At 36.7% G+C, this 24,006-nt stretch overlaps 1 protein-coding gene across 3 annotated transcripts in view; it reads right to left on the minus strand.

Moving 5' to 3' along the window:
* CAMK2D (calcium/calmodulin dependent protein kinase II delta) overlaps positions 1-24,006 on the minus strand; it is a 279,011-nt gene that overhangs the window by 146,711 nt on the left and 108,294 nt on the right. For all 3 annotated transcript variants that reach the window (XM_065877934.1, XM_065877933.1, XM_065877935.1), the window contains exon 3: positions 7,157-7,211. In XM_065877934.1, coding sequence (XP_065734006.1) covers positions 7,157-7,211 — 55 coding nt within the window. The remainder of the gene's footprint in view (positions 1-7,156; positions 7,212-24,006) is intronic.

Here is a 24,006-nt window from a genome sequence, read left to right on the forward strand (position 1 = left end):
AATACTGTGCTTTCACATTCTGATCTGAGTGTAAAATTATTTTTGCTACTACTGTTTGTTAACTACAATGTTTGGTGATATAAATCAAAGGAAATATTACACTTTGGTAGGTTTTAAGACAGATAAAATTTGCTGTAAATAATAAGCAAAAGGTATTCAGAAAAAAAATCATACTAGGCCTCCACCTCCCAAAAGAATTAATCATCACTGGAATATACATACCTTGTGAAATACAGGAGAGTATCATCAGCATAATAGAAGAATTTTACTAAATTACCATAAAGATGACCATGTTACTAGGCGCACATATCAGATGTTTTCACAGACACTGTGAAACTTGTTATATTTGTGTTATGTAAATGCTGCTGACCTGTTGGTTATATAACCAAATATTCTAGTAGGTGAAAAAACGCCATAACATAACATTTCATTATGTTTTTTTGAAGGGAAAAAAATGGTCATTCACCTTCCCTTCAATCTGCTTATCTGCAGCGCCTGGTACAGAGTGAGTACATACCAAGTGTTTATTCGCTGAACGAAGAAATATCCCCAAGGACATAATTATGCCTGCCTCAGCTTCAGTTCTTCCCACTGTTTCCTGATATCCCTGACTGAATGAAGGTTGCCTCACTTTCCCAATCCCCTGTGTAACTCTTACAGCTTTTACCACACTAGGTCTACACCACAGACATTTTGAAGGCATCTAAGCCCCTATCTAAACTATAAAATCTTTGAAAAAGGATGGTGTCTGACTTATCCTTTAGCCCTAATATTACCAATAAAACTATCAGCTCCCCAGTCCAAGGAGTGTATTTTGAAAAAGTATTTTTAGTATTATAATTTCAAATTTGTATAAACGAAAACTAAACATGTTTTCCTAACAATAACCACAAAACATGCAACTTGACCAGGCCTTCTGGCTGGTAGAAATATGATAAAATGGGGCAGAAGGAGGAAGCACAGCAGATTCTCTCAGAGTACTGCTTTCTGAATTTACCCAAATGGGACATTTATTTTAAAATGCTCAGAAACATTGCTTTTTTTCCCCCTTAAAGCATTAGGCAAAGTGTCTTGCTTTTAGTAGGCGCCTATCACATATTTGATGAATGGAATTTATTTGGAGACAAAAACACAAACACTTTAAAACAGAAGAAAAAAAGAAATACTTCACATACCAAGGTATGACTTTGCTAGAGAAAAAAAATATGTTCTTTTTAAAGACATAATGATAGCATTTTCTCCAGTACTTTAGAGTCGTGAGAAATTTTCTAGTATTTAAAAATGGTACCAGGAGTCCCATTAATTCTATCAGAAATCTCAAATTGATGTGAATAACATCCTGGCTTCATAGAATAGAAAAGAACTCGAGAGATGTCTAACAAATTTCTCATCTAGACCCATGGCCTCATTCTCTTTGAGAAAAATAAGGCTTAAAGAAAAGATATTGTTAAATGTTTAGCCCTGGGTAGCTTTGAGATTGAAACTTAAATCTTTTCATTCTGGGTCAGCATGCTTTCCATTGAGCCTTAATCTAGTCTATTTTAGTTCCCTATTGAGATTACCAAAGTTCAACCCAAGTGTTATTCTCTTACACATTTACTTAAAGTGTGATATATCTATACGTCATTGTGTACATTCACCCAACAAGCACATAATACAGATCTTCTCTGACATATAGATCCTGAAATATACATGCCATATTCAAGTGACTGCCCTTGTCAAGGCCTTTTTTCGCATCAGTTCTAGAAATGGACTAGATCTGCTTTATTTCCTAAGGCCAATGGCTCTGCCTTTAGGCTTCTCCCTTGAGGACTGTAATTCTAGCTCCATTACTTCACTTTCTTATCTTCTGTTAGATTTCAGATAAATCCACATCTCTTGCCTCTCAGAGTTGCTGAGATGTGTTTAAAAACCCTTCTAGGCACAGACCTTGACAAAAATGATTCTAAAAAATCAGGCAGTTCAATATTTGCGTGAAGATATCTTTGCTTTCATGCAGGCCTTTCCCACTGATTCCTGAGTCTATTTGCAAAACTGACTATTAACGCTTTGTAGTTGGAAACAGTGGATAGATACCTGAATAAAAAAATATAAATTAAAACTAACAAAAGGAAACCTTTTTTTTTTTCATAGAACTCATGGCCCCTTCTGTTTTGCTTTTTAGAAAAGGAAAGAATTCCATTAGAAGACGACTCAACACACCTATAAAAATAGAACTTCCCATTAGATTCTGAATAGCTCACATTCCATAGGAAGTATGCACAAGTACCACATTGCCAAAACCAGCATCAAAAGGACAAACACAGAGAACATTCCTTCTTCAGGAATTCAAGTAGTTATTTTATCTTGGAACTGATTGGCAAAGTGACTTCCAATTTTTCCATGAGTATTTCATTGATATCTTTAAGGTCATACTTTTCTTAAATTAACTATGTTTAAAATGTGGATTTTTCTAAAGCTACTTACTTTTCTTCTTCCTAGAATACCACCACCACAATTAAATAATTTAGAGGAATTATTTATTTATATTTGTTATAATCTCTTTTTAGTCATTGAAAACCTACACTTTTAGCCATTGTTTCTAACTGTGTCTAAAGCTGGGTGCTTTACTGGATTGTGTTTAACTAGTTTATTAATCTCATTTACTGGAAAAGCATTTTGATGAGAATTACTGATAACTCTCCTCTTAAACTTTAAACATTGAAGAATAATTGCAACAGATTTCAAAATAACAGCAGATTTCTCATGTTACTATGGTTCAAACGTAAACTCTACATTTTGGTTTCAGAGACATTAATAGCACAAACAAATATCATTGCTTCAGATATGATCCACTGTAATTAAAAATCTTATTTTGTTTTCAAATGAAATGCTTTCTTTATATGTTCTGCACCAATTACTAAGTGCTGAATTCTTTTTAAAATGGTGCACTTTAAAAATAAACTTTATTATAAACAATGTGATTCTTATCATTCCCTGCATTTAGTAAGGAAATCTTACCTTTAAAAATCTATAATATTTAAAACATGGATATAAATAACTTGATGACTGTGGAAAAGCGGCATGGCATGGGAAGAAGGATGCCTCTTTCTTTTATATTTGGCCTAACACTGAATTGCTTTTTGGAGCTGAAGGGGATCAGGATATGCCCTGCCAAAATATGCCACTTTGGCATAAGGATTATATTGAGCTAAAGGCAAGTGAGAATCAGCAAATACAGGAAGAATTCTCCACTCCGTGCCCTTAATCTGCCTAAAAGCAGGACATAAATTTCCCTTTGAGGAAGGTGTCTGCTTCCATCTAAGCAATTCTTACCATCTAAGACAAGGAGTTGACACCCTGAGTCTAACTGCTTCTTTCAATTTCACTTCTTTGCTGTGAGCTCATGTGCACATAAATATTAATAAAAATGTTGTGCCTTTTCTCCTGTTAATCACTATCTTTTCTTAGTTTAACTCACATGCCTTCATGCATTGAACATAAGAAGGTAGAGAAAAAATTTTTTCTCTCTGACTGAGCTGTGATTAAACCCAATTAGTCAAAGTGGAGAGGGAAGGGGGAGGGGCAAATTAGGGGTTTGGAATTAAGAGATACAAACTACTACGTGTAAAATAGATAAGCAACAGGATATATTGTATAGCACAGGGCACTACACCCATTATCTTGTAATAACTTTTAATGGAGTATAATCTATAAAAATACTGAATCACAATCTGTATACCTAAAACTAATATAATATTGCAAATCAACTATGCTTCAATAAAAATAAATTAAATGAATACATTTTAAAAATAAATTAATTAAATTTAAAAATAAACCCAGTTCTGAATGGTGGTTTAGGTAATGAGCATTAGCAAAAGTGTTTTTTTTAATTCTAGTACTCATCACAGCATGAAGGACATATCCCAATGTATAATGCCATACCCTTGATTATACTGTAAAGGAGATCTGACAAATTAGACCTATCAAGAAATCACAACATGTCTTAAAAAATGGGGTGGAGGCATTTCTCTCACTAAATAAAGAAAAAAAACACAAAAAACCAAAACCCTGTGCTCTCAGCCCTGCACAGCAGTAAAGAGGTACTTCCCAGGGGCGTCAATTGGGGTTGAGTAGGAAACCTGGGCTTCTACCCCCACCTGTCAGTAATAAGATGGTACCTCCTCACCTCTGTCATTGTGGTATCAGAGGAGGACTGTTAAAAAGATGATTTAAATTAAATTCAGAGTCTCATAATACCCAAAATGTCCAGGATATAATACAAAATCACTCACCATACCAAGAATCAGGATAATCTCAATATAAATGAGAAAAAACAATGAACAGATACCAATACCAAGATGACAGTGCTGTTGGAATTACCTGACAGGTTTTTTAATCAGCCATAATGAAAATGCTTCAGTGAACAATTATGAACACACTTAAATGAAAAAAAAGTAGGAAGTCTCAACAAAGGAATAGAGGATACACCAAACAACCAAAAGTCAATGGTAGAACTGATAAAAACACAGTAGCTAATAAAATTTTAAAAACTCAATTGATGAGCTCAACAGCAGAATGGAAAACAACTGAGGAAAGGATAAGTGAACTTGAAAAGAGAATATAAATTACCCAATCTGAACAAGAGAAATAAATTTTTTAAAAATTGAACAGAGGGGCTTCCCTGGTGGCGCAGTGGTTGAGAGTCCGCCTGACAATGCAGGGGACATGGGTTCGTGCCCCGGTCCGGGAAGATCCCACATGCCGCGGAGCGGCTGGGCCCATGAGCCATGGCCGCTGGGCCTGCGCATCTGGAGCCTGTGCTCCGCAACGGGAGAGGCCACAACAGTGAGAGGCCCGCGTACCGGGGAAAAAAAAAAAAAAAAAAATTGAACAGAGTCTCAGGGACTTATGCGACTATAACAAAAGATCTAGCATTCATGTCATCAGGGTTCCAGAAGGAGAAGAGAAAGTGAGGCTGAAAAAGCAATCAAAGAAACAACGTCTAAAAATCTCCTAAGTTTGGCATAAATCTATATACTCAAGAGATTAAGTGAATATCAAATAAGATAAACTCTAAGAAATTCAAGGCAAGACACACCATAGTCAAACTTCTAAAAACTATAGACAAAGGTACATTTTTTAAAGCAGCCAGAGAGAAATAATACCTTATCTTTAGGGGATAAGCAACTAGAATGATAGAAGATTTCTTATGAAAAACAAAAGAATCCAGAAGGAATTGGCCCAACATTGAAAGAAAATTACCATTAACCTAGAGTTTTATATCTAGCAAAAATATCCTTCTCAAATGAAGAGGAAATAAAGACAGTCTCAGAAAAGGAAAACAGAATCTGTTGCTAGCACATCTATACTCTAAACGAATGGCTACAGGAAATTCTTAAAGAAAGGAAATAATAAAAGAAGGAATGCTGGAACATCAAGAAAGAACAACGGTAAAAGTGAAAATATGAGCTTTGAGGAAGACTTGAAAAGAAGAACTAGTGCAACTTGGAGTGTTGCCAACCTACAGCCACGTGAACAAGCCATGAATGGAATGTGACTGTGGAAAGAACCTTGTGCAGCAGGACTGTGCGTATCCAGAGATTTAGTGTCTATTCTCTAGCAAGTATGTGGAACACCAATATGGCAGACATGTTTGGTTGCCTATCCAACAGGCAAGACTTCCCTTCCTGCTACAGATTGAACATATGATTGGTCAAAGCCAACTGCTGTAATTCTATCCCCTTTACTACTACTTGGTTCAGACATGTGCATGAGAAGCAATTCTAAACAATAATTCATTATCAGCTATCTTCTGAGGGACTGCTGGGAAAGGTTTTCCCTATAAATAAAAATATATGCAATGGGATTAATCTTTCCTTTTCTTCTGCCTTTGGAAGTCACTGTGATACCTGAAAATGAGGCAGCAAACTTGAGAACATTAAGGGGAACCTGAGGGTGAGGACAAACCCACATACTACAAAGAACACAGAGAAAGATGGAATGAACTTGGTTTCTTAATGACATCGTTGGAGGACTGAATTAACCAAACTTAGCACTAACCTGTCATTAGACACATTTTACATGAAATAATAATTTTTTTCTTATCTATTCCCCAAATATCACATTAAATACTACAGAGAAGTCCATCATATGAATGTACTGTAATTATGCAACTGATTCCATTATTGGATTTATAAGTTGGTTTTCTTTTTTTTCCCACTATAAAGGACAATGCAATAAACAGCTTTCAGTATAAACTTTAACTGAATTTAGGGTAATACTTTCTCTGTACTTTGTTCTGAGAAGGAAAATTACTAAGTTAAATGAAATGGATATTTTTGATATGGAGTATCAATTTGATTTTCAGAAAGTGTATTCTTATTTAACCCCTAGCAGCAATGTGTATGGCCTGTCTCCCTATACCCCATCCAGCCAGAGGGGATGCTGTGGACTGCTCCCCAAGAGCATTGGTTTCCCTTCATTCTTATTGATAGAAGCTTGGTTTATAAATCCTGATTAGTCTAAGTCAATCTTGATGACTCCATTCTCCCTGCCAGTGATTGGCGAGGGGTAGGCATGTGACCTAGCCCTGGCCAATGAGATGAAAAATGGGAGGCTTACTAGATGAATTTCTCACTCTTAAAAAAAAAAAGAGAGAGACAATGTCTTCTACTATAAATTACCATGTCTCCATGCAACAATTTGAACCATGCCAGTCTGAGAACAAAGCCAGTGAGCTGGGGTAAAAGATGGGAGTTTGGTGATGTTGTTGAACCCCTGAATTAACCAACCTCAAGGGTCCTTGAGCCTTCTTTTTATATAAGATAAGTTACAAACACTTCAAAAAAATTCAATGGAAAATTATGCTTATGTATAATCAGCCATCTTTGTACCCCAAGGTAAAACTGAGAACTACTTATGATATCACAATGGACAATTCCAAAGGAAACAGACTCATAACTGTTTCCCTTATGAAGATTAACTTAAATTTTAAATAAACAATGCTGAGCATTCACCTCATTTCAAAAGAATTAGAGTTGAATGTAATTTGAAGAACATTTAAAAATATTATAGGGTCATTCATTTGGACTGTAACTTGGAGAAAAATCATCCTTAATTCAAGATCTTCAAATAGACAGCAAAAATAAACAAACACAAAGTATGTTGTACTTACAAATCAAACACCAAGTAATGGAAGCCCTCTTCCGATATGCTGTCGTGAAGTCGCACTAAAACAAAAGAAAAAAGGAAAAAGAGAAGAAAGTCTGTGTTATATGTATGCCAAGAATCAACATTGATCCAAGACACTTAATAGGCATCTGTCTCCTAAATTAAAATGTTAGCAACACTATTTTAGTTTCTGATGAGTCAGCATCCTTTATAGCAAGGCTTCGGTTCAGACAGACCCAAGGTTTAAGTTCTGGTTCTGATAATTATTAACTGTGTGATCTTAAGCAAATTAATTAACTTGTAATGATAACAGTTCTTATATTTTATAAAATGGTTGAGAATATTAAATAAAACAATACAAGTAAAATAATTCGTGTATTGCCACGTGAAAACTAAAGTCAATAATTGCTTTATCTCCATATGTCCAAAGTTACCAGGCTCCAGCAATTCTTCCACTGAGAGTCTATTCCTTGTCATTCCCTTTGCTAATATCCTAGTCCAGGTCTTAAGAGTCTAGTAAATGGACTCCATGCCTCTTCCTCTCCCTTTTATCTGGGAAACTTCTATATAGCACTCTCCAGCCAGCCAAAACAGTTTTTATTATGCTATCTCTAAGAGAAAGTCACCAAAATCTATTTACCAAATCATCAGCCAAAAATGTACAGCTAGAACTTTTTTTTTTTTTTTTGCAGTATGCGGGCCCCTCACTGCTGTGGCCTCTCCCGTTGCGGAGCACAGGCTCCGGACGCGCAGGTTCAGCGGCCATGGCTCACGGGCCCAGCCGCTCCGCGGCATGTGGGATCTTCCCGGACCTGGGCACGAACCCGCGTCCCCTGCATCGGCAGGCGGACTCTCAACCACTGCGCCACCTGGGAAGCCCACAGCTAGAACTTTTAATAAAATAGTCTACTTTAATAGATTTAGTATTAAGCATATTAACACTACTTTAGATTTTCCAGTGAGCTAAACGTTCAGTGATAACTAGCCAAAACCAAAGTTTCTCTCTTCTGAATTTAAAGTACTCACTGTTTACTGCAAAATAACCACACATGTAAAACTCACTTACTTTTTTTTCCTGCTATTTATTTTTGCCTAAGCCCCCTGACTCCCTTAGATGGTAAACTTCCTAAGTATCCAATCACTTACGAGGCCTTGGCCTTCACTGGGAGCAACGGAGGCCAAGAAAAGCAACAAACTCAGAGGACACAAATGCTTTTGAAAAGTCACCAAAAAAGGATCATGATTTCTACTATGACCAGTCCTTAGTACTTTCCCCATGCAGTGATGACCATCAATATGGAAAATGTGGATTCAAAAGAACACTTAGATGGTCACACAAGCTACTATAATCCACAAAGGGAGTTTGTAGTACCCATGACATTCCCAAGGTCACAGACATAACAGAATGTCCATTCTTTACAATCCAATTCCATCCCCTTCAGATGTCATCCTTGGCTCACTATTAAAATCTTTTCTGAATTCCTCTCCAGAAATTTCTCCTAAGTAGAGAAAGAGAGGCTTTTGCTTCACCTATAATTGTGGATTATCATTTGTAAAATGTAAGTTTTCTATTACCACGAACATGAGAAGGGGGCCCATAATGCAGGCATCTGGGAGTGTGGCCACTGCAGCTCAGTCTGAGCTCCTCTATTTGTCTCTAGAGCACGCGGAATGTAAACGCTGCAGCATCCCTTTCCTTATCTTATTTGTTTCTCATAGTGTCACCTTTGAATTATGGATGCAGCCTATTTTACTCTTATTAACAAACTCTAATACCTGTCCTTTCTTCAGGACACAGAGTTTCTTTCTCATCAACACTATCAAACAAGAACCATATTTCCTAAGTCTTTGCATCCCTCATAGAGACTTGGCAAATAGTAGACAGTCTTTCATAAAATTGGTTTTGAGCATTTACTATACCAGGTGCTAGGCATTCTTCCCACTTTTTAGACAAACATTTTCATCAAAGCTCAGTATACTTATATATGTCGGAAACAAAATGATTGCTATGTAAACAATTCTCCTGTAACTTTAATTGTGTGAAGGGTATTCTTCAATTTGCCAGTATCAGAGATCACATGCTTCATCCATAAATTCAGAGTGACACTAAAGATGAGAGGGAGACTGCTGTGTGCTTACACTGCAGTCATGTGTTTAACTTGCCTGCTACCTTTGCTTAAACTTATGCCACCAAAGAAAATCAAAAGTTTAGCTCAATGATGAGTCTTCTGCTCAGTCATTCAGCACAGTAAGGAAAGCCAGATCATGGGTGATAACTCACTGGCTTTCTTATATGACACAGACTCACAAATATCTCATTGAGCAGCTGTAACACAACCTGTGTTTAAATGAGTTCAGATAATGGTATGGCTACTTGAAGAACTCAGACAGTTACTCTGTGAAAATAAGGTGGATTTCCATGCTATCACAGTTAAAATGAAAAGCAAAAATCACAACGTGAGCTGGAGGAAGTGACCACTTTTTTCTCACATTGTCTCAAGGTAAAATCTTCAATTGGAGATGAGATCTCAGGTCTTCAGATCAGAGTTATAGAGCTAAACAGAGGTGGATATTTCAGGTACAAGTGGAGAAGCAGTACTAATTTCTGGTTATATCTGGAATAAAGTTTTCTTAGTCTGACTACCACTACGTTATTAATACTTGGAATTAATCATCATTTGGAAGTAAGTTATTTTTTGAACAAGTCAAGAGTTGCTCAAGCCTGATAATCAAACACATACATTGTTTGGGGTCAAAACCAGTTTCACAACAGCATTTTGTCAGCAAGTACATGATAATAGTTAAAGATAAAAACCACCTGACCAAGTTCAATCCTTTTGCATCACACCATTCTAAAATAATCTCCACTATTTCTAACCAGCCATTTGACCAGGTAAGATTAATTCTGAATAAATTGTGTTATGATACAGTGGAAAAAAACTAGCATCATCTTTACTTGGGATAAATACGTACACATTTTCATAAACCTAAACAGTGTAACAGTTATCTAGGATAAACATTTAAATTCTAAGACATTAAGTATGAGATTTATAATGGGGAAAAAGGTGCTTCTGAGGCTAAAATATTTCCAAAGTTTAAGCTGACCCAAGGCCTAATCTTTTTCCTCTCTCTCTTGAATGACAGAGTTAGTATAAATCCCTAAAACTAAACATAGTAGGGCAATGCTGCCAGTGTTATCATAATACTAACAGAGTAATTCATACAGAACAGATTGTATTGCATCCTCTAATCACTGGTTCTCAGCTCTAAGCAATACTCCTGGTTAGAAATGAGGTAGATTTTGCATTTTTAGTTGGCTATGTTGCAAGGATTGAGGTAGTTGGGTTTGATTCACATACTGGGATGCGAATATGGCAGCTTTTAAGTCAGATACTTTTTATATTCTCATCAGCAGTTAATTATATTTCACAGCTAGAGCATGCATTAGCCAAGACAGGCCATGCAATGTGTCAAGCCTTCGCAAAAGAGGGATGCCAAAGTTGAGTTCATTTGGTAACTTAAAAAAAAATATATATATATATATATATTTACTAGTTTCAGACATTATAACAATCAAATGGCAACACTCTAGAGAAAAATTTCACCTCAACCATTACTCCTGGCTCTTTTGTGACAAACCTGGTCATTTCTGGAGAGAAAACTTTTCAGATAGAAAACAAAGAAGCACTGAAAACCAAACTCAAAATAAAACTAACATTTCTAGAAAACTGAAGGTAAACCTGTATAGATGCTCTGTTTTCCTTAACCTCTATTTCTTATAACATGAGTAATACATTTAATAAAGCAACACCATTTTAAAAATCTCCCCAGTATAAAAATACTAATTTAGGGGCTTCCCTGGTGGCGCAGTGGTTGGGAGTCCGCCTGCCGATACAGGGGACACAGGTTCGTGCCCCCGGTCCGGGAGGGATCACACATGCTGCGGAGCGGCTGGGCCCGTGAGCCATAGCCGCTGAGCCTGCGCGTCCGGAGCCTGTGCTCCGCAACAGGAGAGGCCACAACAGTGAGAGGCCCGCGTACCGTAAAAAAAAAAAAAAAAAAAACTAATTTAGGTTGTGTGTATTTGAAAAATATATGCACTCTATTTCTTTGAAATATGAAGCCATGCATATATAGTTTATTTTATTTTAAATTAAGTAGAAAGATAAGCAGATAAAGATATTTCTTTTGTTGTTATTGTCAAAGTCGGCAGTATTATAGCATTTATATTTTGATTTTCTTAACTTGTCTTAACAAGAAACTTTTAAAATTTGGGCATAAAAAGTTTGGAAATTTGATTTAGCTGTCTAAGGCAAACTAATCAGACACAGAAACTACAGTTTGTTCTAATTTTAGATCTTTGAACACATAAATTTCTAAAGCTGCATAAGAGATACATATTTTGACAATATACTGAGCGATATGACCCATTAATAAATACCAAATAAGCCACTATCCACTACTCAAAAATGAAAATAACTTTAGTACCAGAAATCAAAAAATTGTTTCAATAAAATTTCAAATATTTTTTCTGAAGTGACAAGAAAATCTTTGTAAACTTAATATTAACATTAAATTATATTTAAAAGCAATTCATTGCTAATATGAAAAAGTTATTAAAGTTAAGAACTTTCTGAAAAAAGCACACATAATTATTACATGAAAATTCAGTGGGGAATGCCACCCATTTTAAAACTATTTTAAAAATACACAAAAAAAGCCACTGGAACACAAGATCAATCATGAAAGTCAAAGCATATCAACTCTGTTGACCATGATCTCCATCCTTATTCTCAAATTATCACCTCATTTCCTGACGCTAATCCTAAATCCAGTTTAGATTAGCTTCAATATCTACAGTATCAGGTTAGTAACAGGGCTGACTAGAAGAAATCACAATGTCTTCTAACAGTTCAGATCTATTTACAAGCTCATATTATTCAAAGGAGCTTCTGGCTGGTCAAAATATCTATTACTTGGGAGAATTACAATCTGGGAAGATGGTAAAAGTGAGGAGAAATGACTAATAACTGCAAACTATATGGCCACCATATAGTTTGACACTGATCACATGACACCAAAAGAACATGAGAGAACAATCAATTCTTTTGCATGAAAGTCATAAATGACTAAATATAGAATTTCAGAGATGTTTAATGAAATAGACAAGTAAATGGATAGTTCTTTTAATAGCCTTTCCTGCTCGTTTTTAATAAAATTATATATGTGACAGGAAATGAAAGACTTATTACTAAACCAAGTAATATCTAGAAATAGTCTTTGTTTTCTTTGAAAAATCATTTGAGGTTACCTTTTTGCACATTTTCACTTCTTGGAAAAGTTAGTAATCATTTCAAGTTTCCTTTATTTAAAAAAGTTTTCCTCTTTCAATTCTGCATCAATATCATTTATTTTATATATTTGAATAAGTGATTCCAACTTTCTTCATTTTTCTCTCTTCTTGCCATATCTTTCTGCTATTCCATCTTCTAATACTTATATAAAGCTAATCAGAGATTACTCATGGATATCCTTAAACAATAGGAATATCAAGAAAGGAAGAGAAGCAATTGTCATCAGATGACTTGCATATTAAAGAAATCTCTAGATGGTGCACTTTCACACTGTACTTTAATTATAAGGACCTAACAGAGCTTTGAGCTAATACCGTCCTTCTGTTGAGTTTATACAAAATGCACACACCTATATACTATGTATTAAATGTGTAAGAGTGTCTGGTGAAGTAGACAAAAAATGGCCATTTGTAATTCCTCTGCTCTTACCTGAATAGCACCACTATAATACCCACTGTCGAACCCAGTACCATTTTACCACTCTGCCTCCTATAATCTGGGTCAAAAAGAAAAGCCCTATTGCTGCTAATTGCCCACCAGCCTGCTCAGGTGGCTCCGTATTTAAGCAGCAAGAAACCAACACATTAAATGATTAAAGTAGTACAGTATTTAACTATATTTTAAGATTAATCAAAAGCTATGTTATTTATGATAAACTAGGACTATCACACAGAAGGAGTCTATATCATGCCAAAGAATGGACCAGATAACGATCTTTTTTTTTTTTAAGTGCAGATCAAGGCAGTATTTAAAATAAGAATAAAATATACTGAAGTGCATTTCACATTTCAGGTAACCACTAAAGCTTTGGGAAACTTTTGTTTGAGTTTTATACATATATATAGCACACTTTAAAAAAAAAAAACTACAGATCACAGAAAAATGCTTGATGAGTACTAGGTCCCATGATTCTATAAGAGGATCCTATAAGATCCTTTCCAACTCTAAGTTTCTACATTTCTCTATTTCTGGATGATTATAGCTAAGAAAAAGTATGGGAAATAAACAATACATTCATTACCAATACAAGGTTGAATATAATCCCCTACATTTAAGACTTTTCCTTCTTCAACATTCCAACACATTTAAATTTAAAACATACTTCATTTTATTTTGGATCTGTTTTTAACAAACAACTAGAGAGAAAACTTAAAATGTTTATCTTGACAAATTAAAAATAAGTCCTTTTCAAAAATGTACTGGGCAGATGTGTTGCTTTTCTGACAACAGCCCTGGAGAACAGAATAAATAGAAAACTTATTAGATCATCCTCTCTTTGCAACTTACTACCATATTATCTTAACACTTGCAATTGCATTTTCCCTAGAGATACACCAGCCCAAATGCTCTCATCTTTCAAACCCCTTTCTGAAAATTTATTTCTTGCATAAAGTATTTTTCCAAACTTGATTCACTCCATAAGCAGGAAATAGGTGAGTTTAAAATTCTACTAAAATGTTTTTAAAATGCAATGTAAAACTGTATTCGTATTATGTTTTCTCAATATTTTTCAATAACTATTTTTATACTGAAAGTACTTAAAGATATCACTCTATTTCCTCTGGATAATATACACAAACATGAAGCACATGAAAAAGAACATACTCTAATCTTAGGCTCAAAATCGAGGAAAAACATAGAAGTTATTTATGAACTTATTCATGAGTTGGATATCACTGGAATAATAAAGGATATTAATATATATAGCTACAGGCACTGGTATACTAGTCAGTGCCAGTAAGCACCAGGTACCTGGTAATATGATTTTGGTTAAGCCCTCAATGGAACAGTTAGTTCACCTAGGTCAATGATTCTTCTTTTAAAGTAAAGAATAATTGCCCGTTTATCATGAAATCAAGGAAGTTATTAATGAGTGCCAGACATCTCAAACATTTGGTGCATTTGCTTGCCTCATAGACGTCTCAAAGCAAACAAGCCCAAAGAACTCAGTCTTCTCCCTAAATCCTGCTCTATCCAGTGTCTTTCATATCTTTCCAGTTGGTCAGGATAAAAAACCTCAGTGTAATTTTGACTCTTTTCTCTGATGCTGAAAATCCAATCTGATAGCAAGTCCTTCAAACTACATAAGGAAAAAATTTTTTCTAGGTTTCTACCCTGCCCCTCATTCTCCTGTTACCACAGAGGCCAGAATAATCCTGTTAAGACTAAAATCTGATTATTGCCCTTTTGCTCAGAACCCTCCAATGGCTCTCCGACTGCCTCTGAGTAAAAGCCAAAATCCTATTCATGGCCTACGAGGTCCCACAAAGTCCATCTCCGTATCTGCCTGGCGTCTCCTACAACCACTCTTCCCCTGGCTCACTGCACTCCATCCACACTGGCCTCTTTGCTGCTTTTGGAGAAAGAACTGGGGGCAAACTCCTGCCTCAGTCTTTGCACTTGCTGTCTCTTCTGCCTGGAGGAGGCTCTTTTTCCCCAGCTATGGTTCACTGCCTCATCTCTTTCAAGTCCCTGCTCAGCTTTTCACCTGTTTTTGTAAATAAAAGTTTTACTGGAACACAGCCATGTCAGTTTGTTGATATATTAACAATGGCACTTTCAAGCTAGCACTGCAGTGTTTAGTAGCTGCAACAAAGACCCTACTGCCATGAAAATGAAAATATTTACTATTTGGCCCTTTACAGAAAAAGTCTGCTGACCACTGGAGTAGAAGAAAAAATTGTTGAAAGAAAGAAGACAGCTTGTGAGAGGCCAGGATGTGACACAGACAATCTACATGACTAATTAAAGCCATCGACAGTGATGGTTAGAAGTGGGGAAGGAGAGAACATAGTAAGTCAGCTCTTATATAATACAATAAATGAGTAGGTGTACCAAGACAATGGTGGGAAACTGTGGCCCTGAGTAGTATAGGATACTGTAATCTGAGAAAATGTGTTCAAAGATGGGGTGGTGGAAAGATGGAGGTGTGGGGCACTGAGGGAGGAGGTATTAACAGTGGTTATGTAAAAGTAGTGAAGAACAAGAAAACACCTGTGCACCACCAGGTTCAGGGTTATGTGGAGGACAGAGAAAACAGCCAGCACTGTCCAGTGCTATAGCACACTCAAGAGAAAGCCAGACTGCAGTTAGCACAAGAAGAAATGAACATTCAGAGACCACTGGGAGAAGAGAGGGCACTCTGCAGAGATTATCACATAAAATTTGTTATTTTATAAATAACGGGAAAGGGAAAACTAATAACAGGTGCTAAAAGTTGGCAATTTTCTCACAGTTTAGATATTAACCCAGTAGTTAATCAAATTGTTGAAGATTTTCTCTTTGATAGATTTTCACATTTAGTTTTTTTTTTTTAGAAGAGACATTTTTAAATACATTAATTTTTTTTTTTTTTTTTTTTGCGGTACACCGGTCTCTCACTGTTGTGGCCTTTCCCATTGCGGAGCACAGGCTCCGGACGCGCAGGCTCAGCGGCCATGGTTCACGGGCCCAGCCGCTCTGCAGCATGTGGAATCTTCCCGGACCAGGGCACGAACCCGTGTCCCCTGCACCGGCAGGCGGACTCTCAACTGCGCCACCAGGGAAGCCCTAAATACATTACTTTTTAAAGACCAAATTTAAGCAGTATGAGTTTCTGTCATTTTATTACTATCATACTCCTAGAGGGTTCTAAATCCTATTTAAAATATTTATGCATATGTCCTGTTTTTGTAGCACCTAAATTCCTTACAGGACAATAGTTAATCTGATTTGATTCTTTCATATCGTAACAATTTTAATATCTTCTTGCTTAGTTTTAATTAAGTTTTCTTCCTGGTTCTTGTTTTCCAGATAGGAATGCTGGAAAAAATGAATGAAGAAGATACATCTTTAAATTTGCTCTCAATGAAAACTACATGGCATTAATTCATTTTTTTTTTGATGGAAACTGATTCCGCCATCTCTACTCCTAAGCAAAATATTATGTCAAACTGACCTTTCATCCTGAACAAAAAATTAATATATTCTTTAAATACATTTCAGATTTATTGGTAAATATTTTTACCTCTATAATCTTGACCGAAGTCTTCAGTCAGAGACTCTAAGCCAATGGGATAAATGTTTAAGGAGCTTTTCTACCTAAGATTTTCAGGAAACAAAGTTCTTGGTAGAGGGGAGTAGTTCATTTCTTAGGTTATTCAGCTGATTTTCCTGAGTGCTACATGCTGGGGATATAACCGTCAACAGGTCAGTGGTGATCCGGCCCTCATACAGTTTTCAGTCTTTGGGACAAAATCATCTTGCTAATTTTGTGACTCTTAATTCTAGATGATCAGAGTCCCAGCTGAAGCATATCCCAATAGTTACATTTTATGGTCATCTCTCTAACCACAGCTATGGGAGCATATGAACATGTTACTATGTGGCAAACACATCTAAACAGGCCATTGGCTCTAACTAAATGCACTATAAAATGTCTTCATCTATATGGGGCTACTAAATTAGCAGTCGTTACCCACTGACCAACTGATTTCATCAAACGTATTTCCCTGATTTTTCTTTTTTCCTGAATTGGCTTGCTATTGAGAAAATTTAACAAGTCATTCAACCTAAAAGATACATTTCCTAGTAAACATTAACATCCCCTGTGACTTACCAAATCCATAGCCACAAGGCAGCCATCATTTCAAATTGCAAATCTGATTATATCACCTTTGCCCAGCTTAAAATTCTTCAATGGCTTCCTATTGATTTGATATTAAGGAGCAAACTCCTTGACATGACCCATTTATCATATAATTTATCACCCAAACTGGGACACTGTGAAAGAGGGTGATTAATGGTCACACCAGTAAACCAGGACAGCCCTGGAAAACAGGTTAGCCTGGCCACCCACCCAGAAGGCTCTCTCCCTCTTCAACTTCCCTCCCTCTTTGCCTCTAGAAACAGAGGTCCTCTTTGAGACTTGGTACTAGTTCCCTCCCATAACAAGCCATTGTTAATACTGTTGCTTGGCATCCTCTTTCCTCCTCTCCAGGTTAACCCTCATCTATCCTTCAGAATGTATTGGGTTGGCCAAAAAGTTCATTCGTGTTTTTCCACACAAACAAACTTTTTGACCAACCCAGTATTTTCAGCATCACCTCATCAGGGAAGCCCCCTCTGGCTCCCAAATAAGCTCTCATAGCACTGCCCATCTCTCCTGCATAGAACTGGTCACACTTGCAATGATGCCTTTGATTGTGTGATCGTTTGACTAACATCGTCCTTCCTGCTGAACAGATCCCCTCAGGTGACTACAGTCATATGCCCCTAGGAAATACTTTCATAGCATCAGACACCTCTGTTAAGAATATATATAAACTCCAACCCTGAGAAAACCATAATTCAAAGAGTCATGTACCACAATGTTCATTGCAACTCTATTTCCAATAGCCAGGACATGGAAGCAACCTAAGTGTGCATCGACAGACGAATGGGTAAAGAAGATGTGGCACATATATACAATGGAATATTACTCAGCCATAAAAAGTAATGAAATTGAGTTATTTGTAGTGAGGTGGATGGACCTATAGTCTGTCATACAGACTGAAGTAAATCAGAAAGAGAAAAACAAATACCATATACTAACACATTAAAAAAATGGTTATGAAGAACCTAGGGTCAGGACAGGAATAGAGATGCAGACGTAGAGAATGGACTTGAGGACATGGGGAGAGGGAAGGGTAAGCTGAGACGAAGTGAGAGAGTGTCATGGACTTATATATACTACCAAATGTAAAATAGATAGATAGTGGGAAGCAGCCGCATAGCACAGGGAGATCAGCTCGGTGCTCTGTGACCACCTAGAGGGGTGCGATAGGGAGGGTGGGAGGGAGATGCAAGAGGGAGGAGATATGGGGATATATGTATATGTATAGATGATTCACTTTGTTATAAAGCAGAAACTAACACGCCATTGTAAAGCAATTATACTCCAATAAAGATGCTAAAAAAAAAAAAGAATATATATATATATATATATATATATACTCCAAATAGACAAAAGGACAAATATATGTCCCTTGAATATCATAATAGGACATTGTCTAACTGGCTCACCTAAGGATTATCTAATTCTCTAGGATAGTATCTTTGTTCTGATTTATTATTTATTATTTTTTAGGCCCTAATCAAAAGAGTCTGTCAACTCTGACCCATTGGCCAAATCAGGACAGCAGCCTGTTTTTGTATAGCCCATGAGCTAAAAATGGTTTTTATATTTTTAAGTGACTGTAAAAACAAAACAAAACAAAAACCAGATGATATTGGATAGAGAACTCACATGGCCCACAAAGCCTAAAATATCTACTACTGTACAGAAAAGGTTTGCCAACCTGTGGGTTAGGGTATTTCACTTGTACAAAATGGATGACAGTATGAATGATTCTTACCCGATAGGAATGCTAATGAGTGTTGTGATACAGTGATGTAAATGGATTTGCAAAGGTTATAGTTTTACTGCCTGCAGAGCAATAATCATTTTAGTACTGCAGCAATCCCATTTCAGAATTCTTTCTTTCCATGACTGTGTATACTTCTGTTACTCATCTATGTTTCTGAATTAGCTTTGGCATACTGCTAGTTCCCTCACTGATTAAGTAAATCTCTGATACTTTAGACAGACATATAATGCTTTAATTGATATATAGTACCACTTTATATGGATATACCACAATCTATTTAACCAGTCCCCTAAGGAAGGACATTTGGATTGTTTTCAATCTTTTGTTCTTCAGCCCTATTGCTTTCACTCACCTTCAGTGAGCTTCTCATTGTTATTAACTATAACAACACATGAGCCAGGATTTCCAGGCCTTCTTTTGTTCAGAGGTAATTAACTGATAACCTGTTGTTTGTACTTTATCCTCCAGACAAGCAGGACTTCTTACTGTTCCCTAAGAAACTGACCCTATTTGACCTTTGAGACCCTAGAGCTCCCTTTCATGGAATGTTACCTACTCCAGCCTCTACTATGGAAACCCTATCTACCCTTTAAGCTCAAATGCCAGATGCTCATGATCTGTGGACCTGACATGGACTTCCCTTCCTTTATTTTCTGTAGTCCTGTAAGCCTCACTTCAGGTAAATTTAAGGGAAAGACAAAGTAAAAATTACCCATTGAAATAAAGATCTGAAACTTAATCAGTCTTGAGTAAGTTTCATCATTTTGGAAGTAACACATCTTAAGAGCTGATACATAATCAGGAATAGAAAACCAGAAATTATATCAAACTTCCATACAGAGCCAGGGTGTACAATGGAAACATGGCTTGAATGTAACTGATGCAAAACAAAACAAAGCGGAATCTTTTCAATCACCCTGTAATATGTTTGGTATAAGATAATGATATTCTTGCAAATTGGTAAAAAAGAGAGAAATGGAGAATAAGAATTGTTGTTGTCCCTAAGTGCCTGAATCAGTTAAAACGAACATTCTTACTTACTTAAAAGTCAGCCATGTCATTTTGCCCTGCCTTTATATATATTTAGCAACGTTCTGTTCTTCATGTGCTTTCTAACGTGAACTCTCACACAAATGAAACAACACACTGAGCAGTCAACAAGGTGTTGCCCCACGAGGTGGTGAGCTCCTTGAAATCTGGTGCTGTATTTCTGCTCTCTGTATGCACTGTGACTAGCATATTCTGGCATATAGAAGAAACTGGGTAAATGCTTACTAAAGGAATGAATGGATTATGGTATCAGTATATCAGTGGGTTGGTTTAGGCTAAGTCAGTCTCCTAACCCATTTCTCGGAGAACAATATACCCACATATCTGTAATTATAAAATAAACTCAAACTATGGACATGTGGTGACCCATAATCAAGACACAGGCATACTAAAATTTGCCAGGAAAGCTGACTTTCAACTTCCAACAAAAAAATTAACATCCTCTTAGCTATAATAATATTTAACAAATCCTGCCTTGTCCTAAGGTTTTTTGTATGTCCTTGATAGAAGCAAAATCTCTCTTATCTCCGACCAGGCACACGGAATAATGAGGAAGTGACCACCTGCCTAGTCGACCAGATGTCTGGCGATCAATGGAGCAGACACAGGAGTTGCAGCCAGATCTGACTTCTCTTCTAGTTATTTATATATGCCTTCTTTAACCATGGAATGTTGAAGGCATGGAGCAAGCACTCAATAAGTAGTTGTTAGTAATGAATTCATTTATTCTTTGAGTAAATATTTATTGTGTTCTTACTCTGTGCAAAGTATTGCAGGTACTAAGAATGAGGCAGGAAACAAAATGTGCCTGACCTCACAAAGCTAATGTTCAAATGTGGGAAGACAGACCAATGTCCATCAAATAGGCAAATGTATATATAAGAGAGTGGTAAGTGCTCTGAAAAACAATAAAGCCGAGTTAGGGGGAATTGAGTACCAGGAAAGGGAGAGGGAGGGTATTTGGAAAAAGTTTCACGGATAAGGTGAATCTTAAGGGGAGGCCAGAGGAAATAAACAGAGCAAGCCATGGGGATGGCTCAGGTAAAATCAGATGGAAGACAGAGGGAATACAAGACCCTAAGGGAAGACTATACTTGGTATGTTTGAGAAACTGTGCCTGGAGTAGAGGGAGCAAGGGAGAGGGTAGCAAGAGATGAAGTCAGAGGTGTGAGTATGAATGTGAGTGTGTGGGGGCGTGAGGTGGGCGGGATATGGGGCTTTAGAGGAGGGTATTGTAAAGGGCTTTGGCTTTTCCTCTGAGCTACATGGGAGTTCACTGCAGGGTTGTGAGGAGTGGGTGACGTGTCAAAACGCTGTAAGGAAGCAAAGGCAGAAACATAGAGAAACTAATATAAAAAGCCAAGTGAAAGACAATGGAGTTTCAGACGAGGATAGTGGCACTGAAGGTGCAGACGTGTTCAGACTCTGGACGTATTCTGAAAGTAGGTGCTGACAGGAACCGCTGATAGATTAGCTGTGGGATGTGACAGAAGGAGAGGAATCAAGTAGGACATCAAGGGTTTTGTTCTGAGTAACTGATATATTAGAATAGGTGCAGATGGAAGAGGAGCAGGTTGAAGAGATGGGAGTACACAGGAAATGCCAAACATACACCTAAATGGAGAAGTCAATTGGGCAGTGGATAAATTCATTCTTTAGTAAATGAAATTTACTCTCGGCTTACCTGAATATAGCACATTAAAACTAGGTATCAGAACATTACATATAATGTTTAAGAATAAGGCTCTGGGGGCTTCCCTGGTGGCACAGTGGTTGAGAGTCCGCCTGCCAATGCAGGGGACACGGGTTCGTGCCCCGGTCCGGGAAGATCCCACATGCCACGGAGCGGCTGGGCCCGTGAGCCATGGCCGCTGAGCCTGCACACATCCGGAGCCTGTGCTCCGCAACGGGAGAGGCCCGCATACCGCAAAAAAAAAAAAAAAAAAAAAAAGAATAAGGCTCTGAAGTCAGAATGTCTAGGCTCTAATCTTGGTTCTGTCACTTATTAATCTTTTGATCTTGGACACTTAATCTCTGTGTCTCAGTTTCTCAGTTGTAAAATGGGAATAATAAGGGGATCCTTCCATTGGCTTGTTGTGACAATTAAAGGAGATAGTATACATCTAAAGCTCAAAATAGGGCATGGTACATAAAAGGACTGGATGAATGTCATATATTACCGTTATCATTAAATTAAATGACTATAATTACTAAAGTAAAAGGAATGTTATGGAATGTTGTTTGAAATTTTGAATCAAACACTTCTGAAATTAATTTGCATAATATTGTATGAAATAAATTCTCTAATACTTGTGGCTGGCACTAGGCAGTTACAGTAGGATGCATGACAATAGAGTTTCAGCAGATGGATAGTCAGAGGAAGAAAAGTACCTGACTGAATCAGGAAGCTTTAGCCCAGGACCAACTATTAAACAGCTTTCTCTCCAATCTTGGCAAAGTACAGAATGGATGTGGACCTCCATTCTTCATATGCAAATTAGGAGCCTGGAGTTAGATGGGTCTTAGCTGTTTCCTTCAGCTAGAACAATCTACTAGCATCTAACTTTAAGAAATACTTATAACATTGATTATACAAATGAAGAGTTAAGCTTTTTTTGTGGGGATTTGTAAAAAAAAAAAACTTTTTAAATAATAGGTTTACTGCTACCCATGAATAAGGCAGCAAATTATCACCTGGAAACTTTCCCTTATTTCTCTTAAATCATTAATTGCCAAAGGATGCTCTCTTTGAAACTAAAGGAAGTAGAGAAATATATCAATACGTTTCAAATAACTATGCAGTTAATTCTGTGTAGAAATACATTCCGTTAAAGTGATCCTTTCATTTCAAATCAGTTTTCCACAATTTTTCACTACAACAAATTTGAGATTGCTTAGTGCAGTCAGTTCTCATTGTTTGCGGTAGTTATGTTTTACAAAGTTGCCACAAACATTGAGTTAGCAATACTGAACCACTGCTCCTATGGGAAATACAGGCTTAACTTCCTGCAAGCTTCTAGTCACATTTTGGTCAACGAATATGTGACCTTTCTTTACACATGTTTCCATTTAAAGACATCTTATTAAATACATATTACTGACTTACTAACATTGAACCCACAGCCAACAGCACTATAACTCATGCCTGAAAGCAGCTTCTCTACAAAGCTTATCTAATACATGCGTTCTATCGTATCTTCTCCATAAGGCACATCGCAGCCTTTCTGAGCTTAGAAACACTAGACAGCACTTCAGCCCTATGCTTAGGGGCCATTTTAAACAGCAAAACCAGGCACTATTAAATAGAATGTGACAGACACTTGTTTTGAGTATGAGAGCTAACACAAGAAGACAGAGTGTCCCCTTGTCAGTCCTCAGCAGGGAATGCCCATGCACATTGGGTGGCTCCAACTCTTTGCTGCTCTACAGGTGTCTGTGAATGTCTGAGAATGAACACGAAAGCACCCCAAGTATTGATAGGATTACAAATAAATTTTAGCAAGCAGGTGATTTAACAGATGTGGAATATGCAAAGAATGACTGACTGTGTTTATTTCCTTATGCAGCTTTAACTGATCATGGATCTCAGCTCTTTTATTTATCTGCTCTCTAGCACTACAATCAAGTGTTATTAATAAACACAAATACTTAATTTTCAATGAGGAAATTAAACCTATGTAGTTAACCATTTATAAAATAAAACTTTTTTAGATATCAGTTATCATCTGATCAATCTACTCTATAAGCTTACATTTTCCAGATACAATCTTCCTAAATATTTCATTCTTTATGTATAATCATAAACACTATTAAAAGACTGTCTACACACGATGACTCTGTGTTAGATACTACATTAGCAAATTACACTGCAGTTTATAAACTACAATAAGATTGGCTTACTTTCAGGAAAGAAAGAGAAAAGGAGTAAGATATGTAGCCTTGTTAATTTAAAAAAGCCATACTTAATATTAATATGAAACTATGATTAACACTAAAATGTGAAAATTACACTTAAAAATGAGCAGTAAAATCAAAATTATAGGTGACCTTTCTCCTGGATTCCT

The sequence above is a fragment of the Phocoena phocoena genome, chromosome 5 (assembly GCF_963924675.1).
Source record: "Phocoena phocoena chromosome 5, mPhoPho1.1, whole genome shotgun sequence".
NCBI classification, from domain to species: domain Eukaryota; kingdom Metazoa; phylum Chordata; class Mammalia; order Artiodactyla; family Phocoenidae; genus Phocoena; species Phocoena phocoena.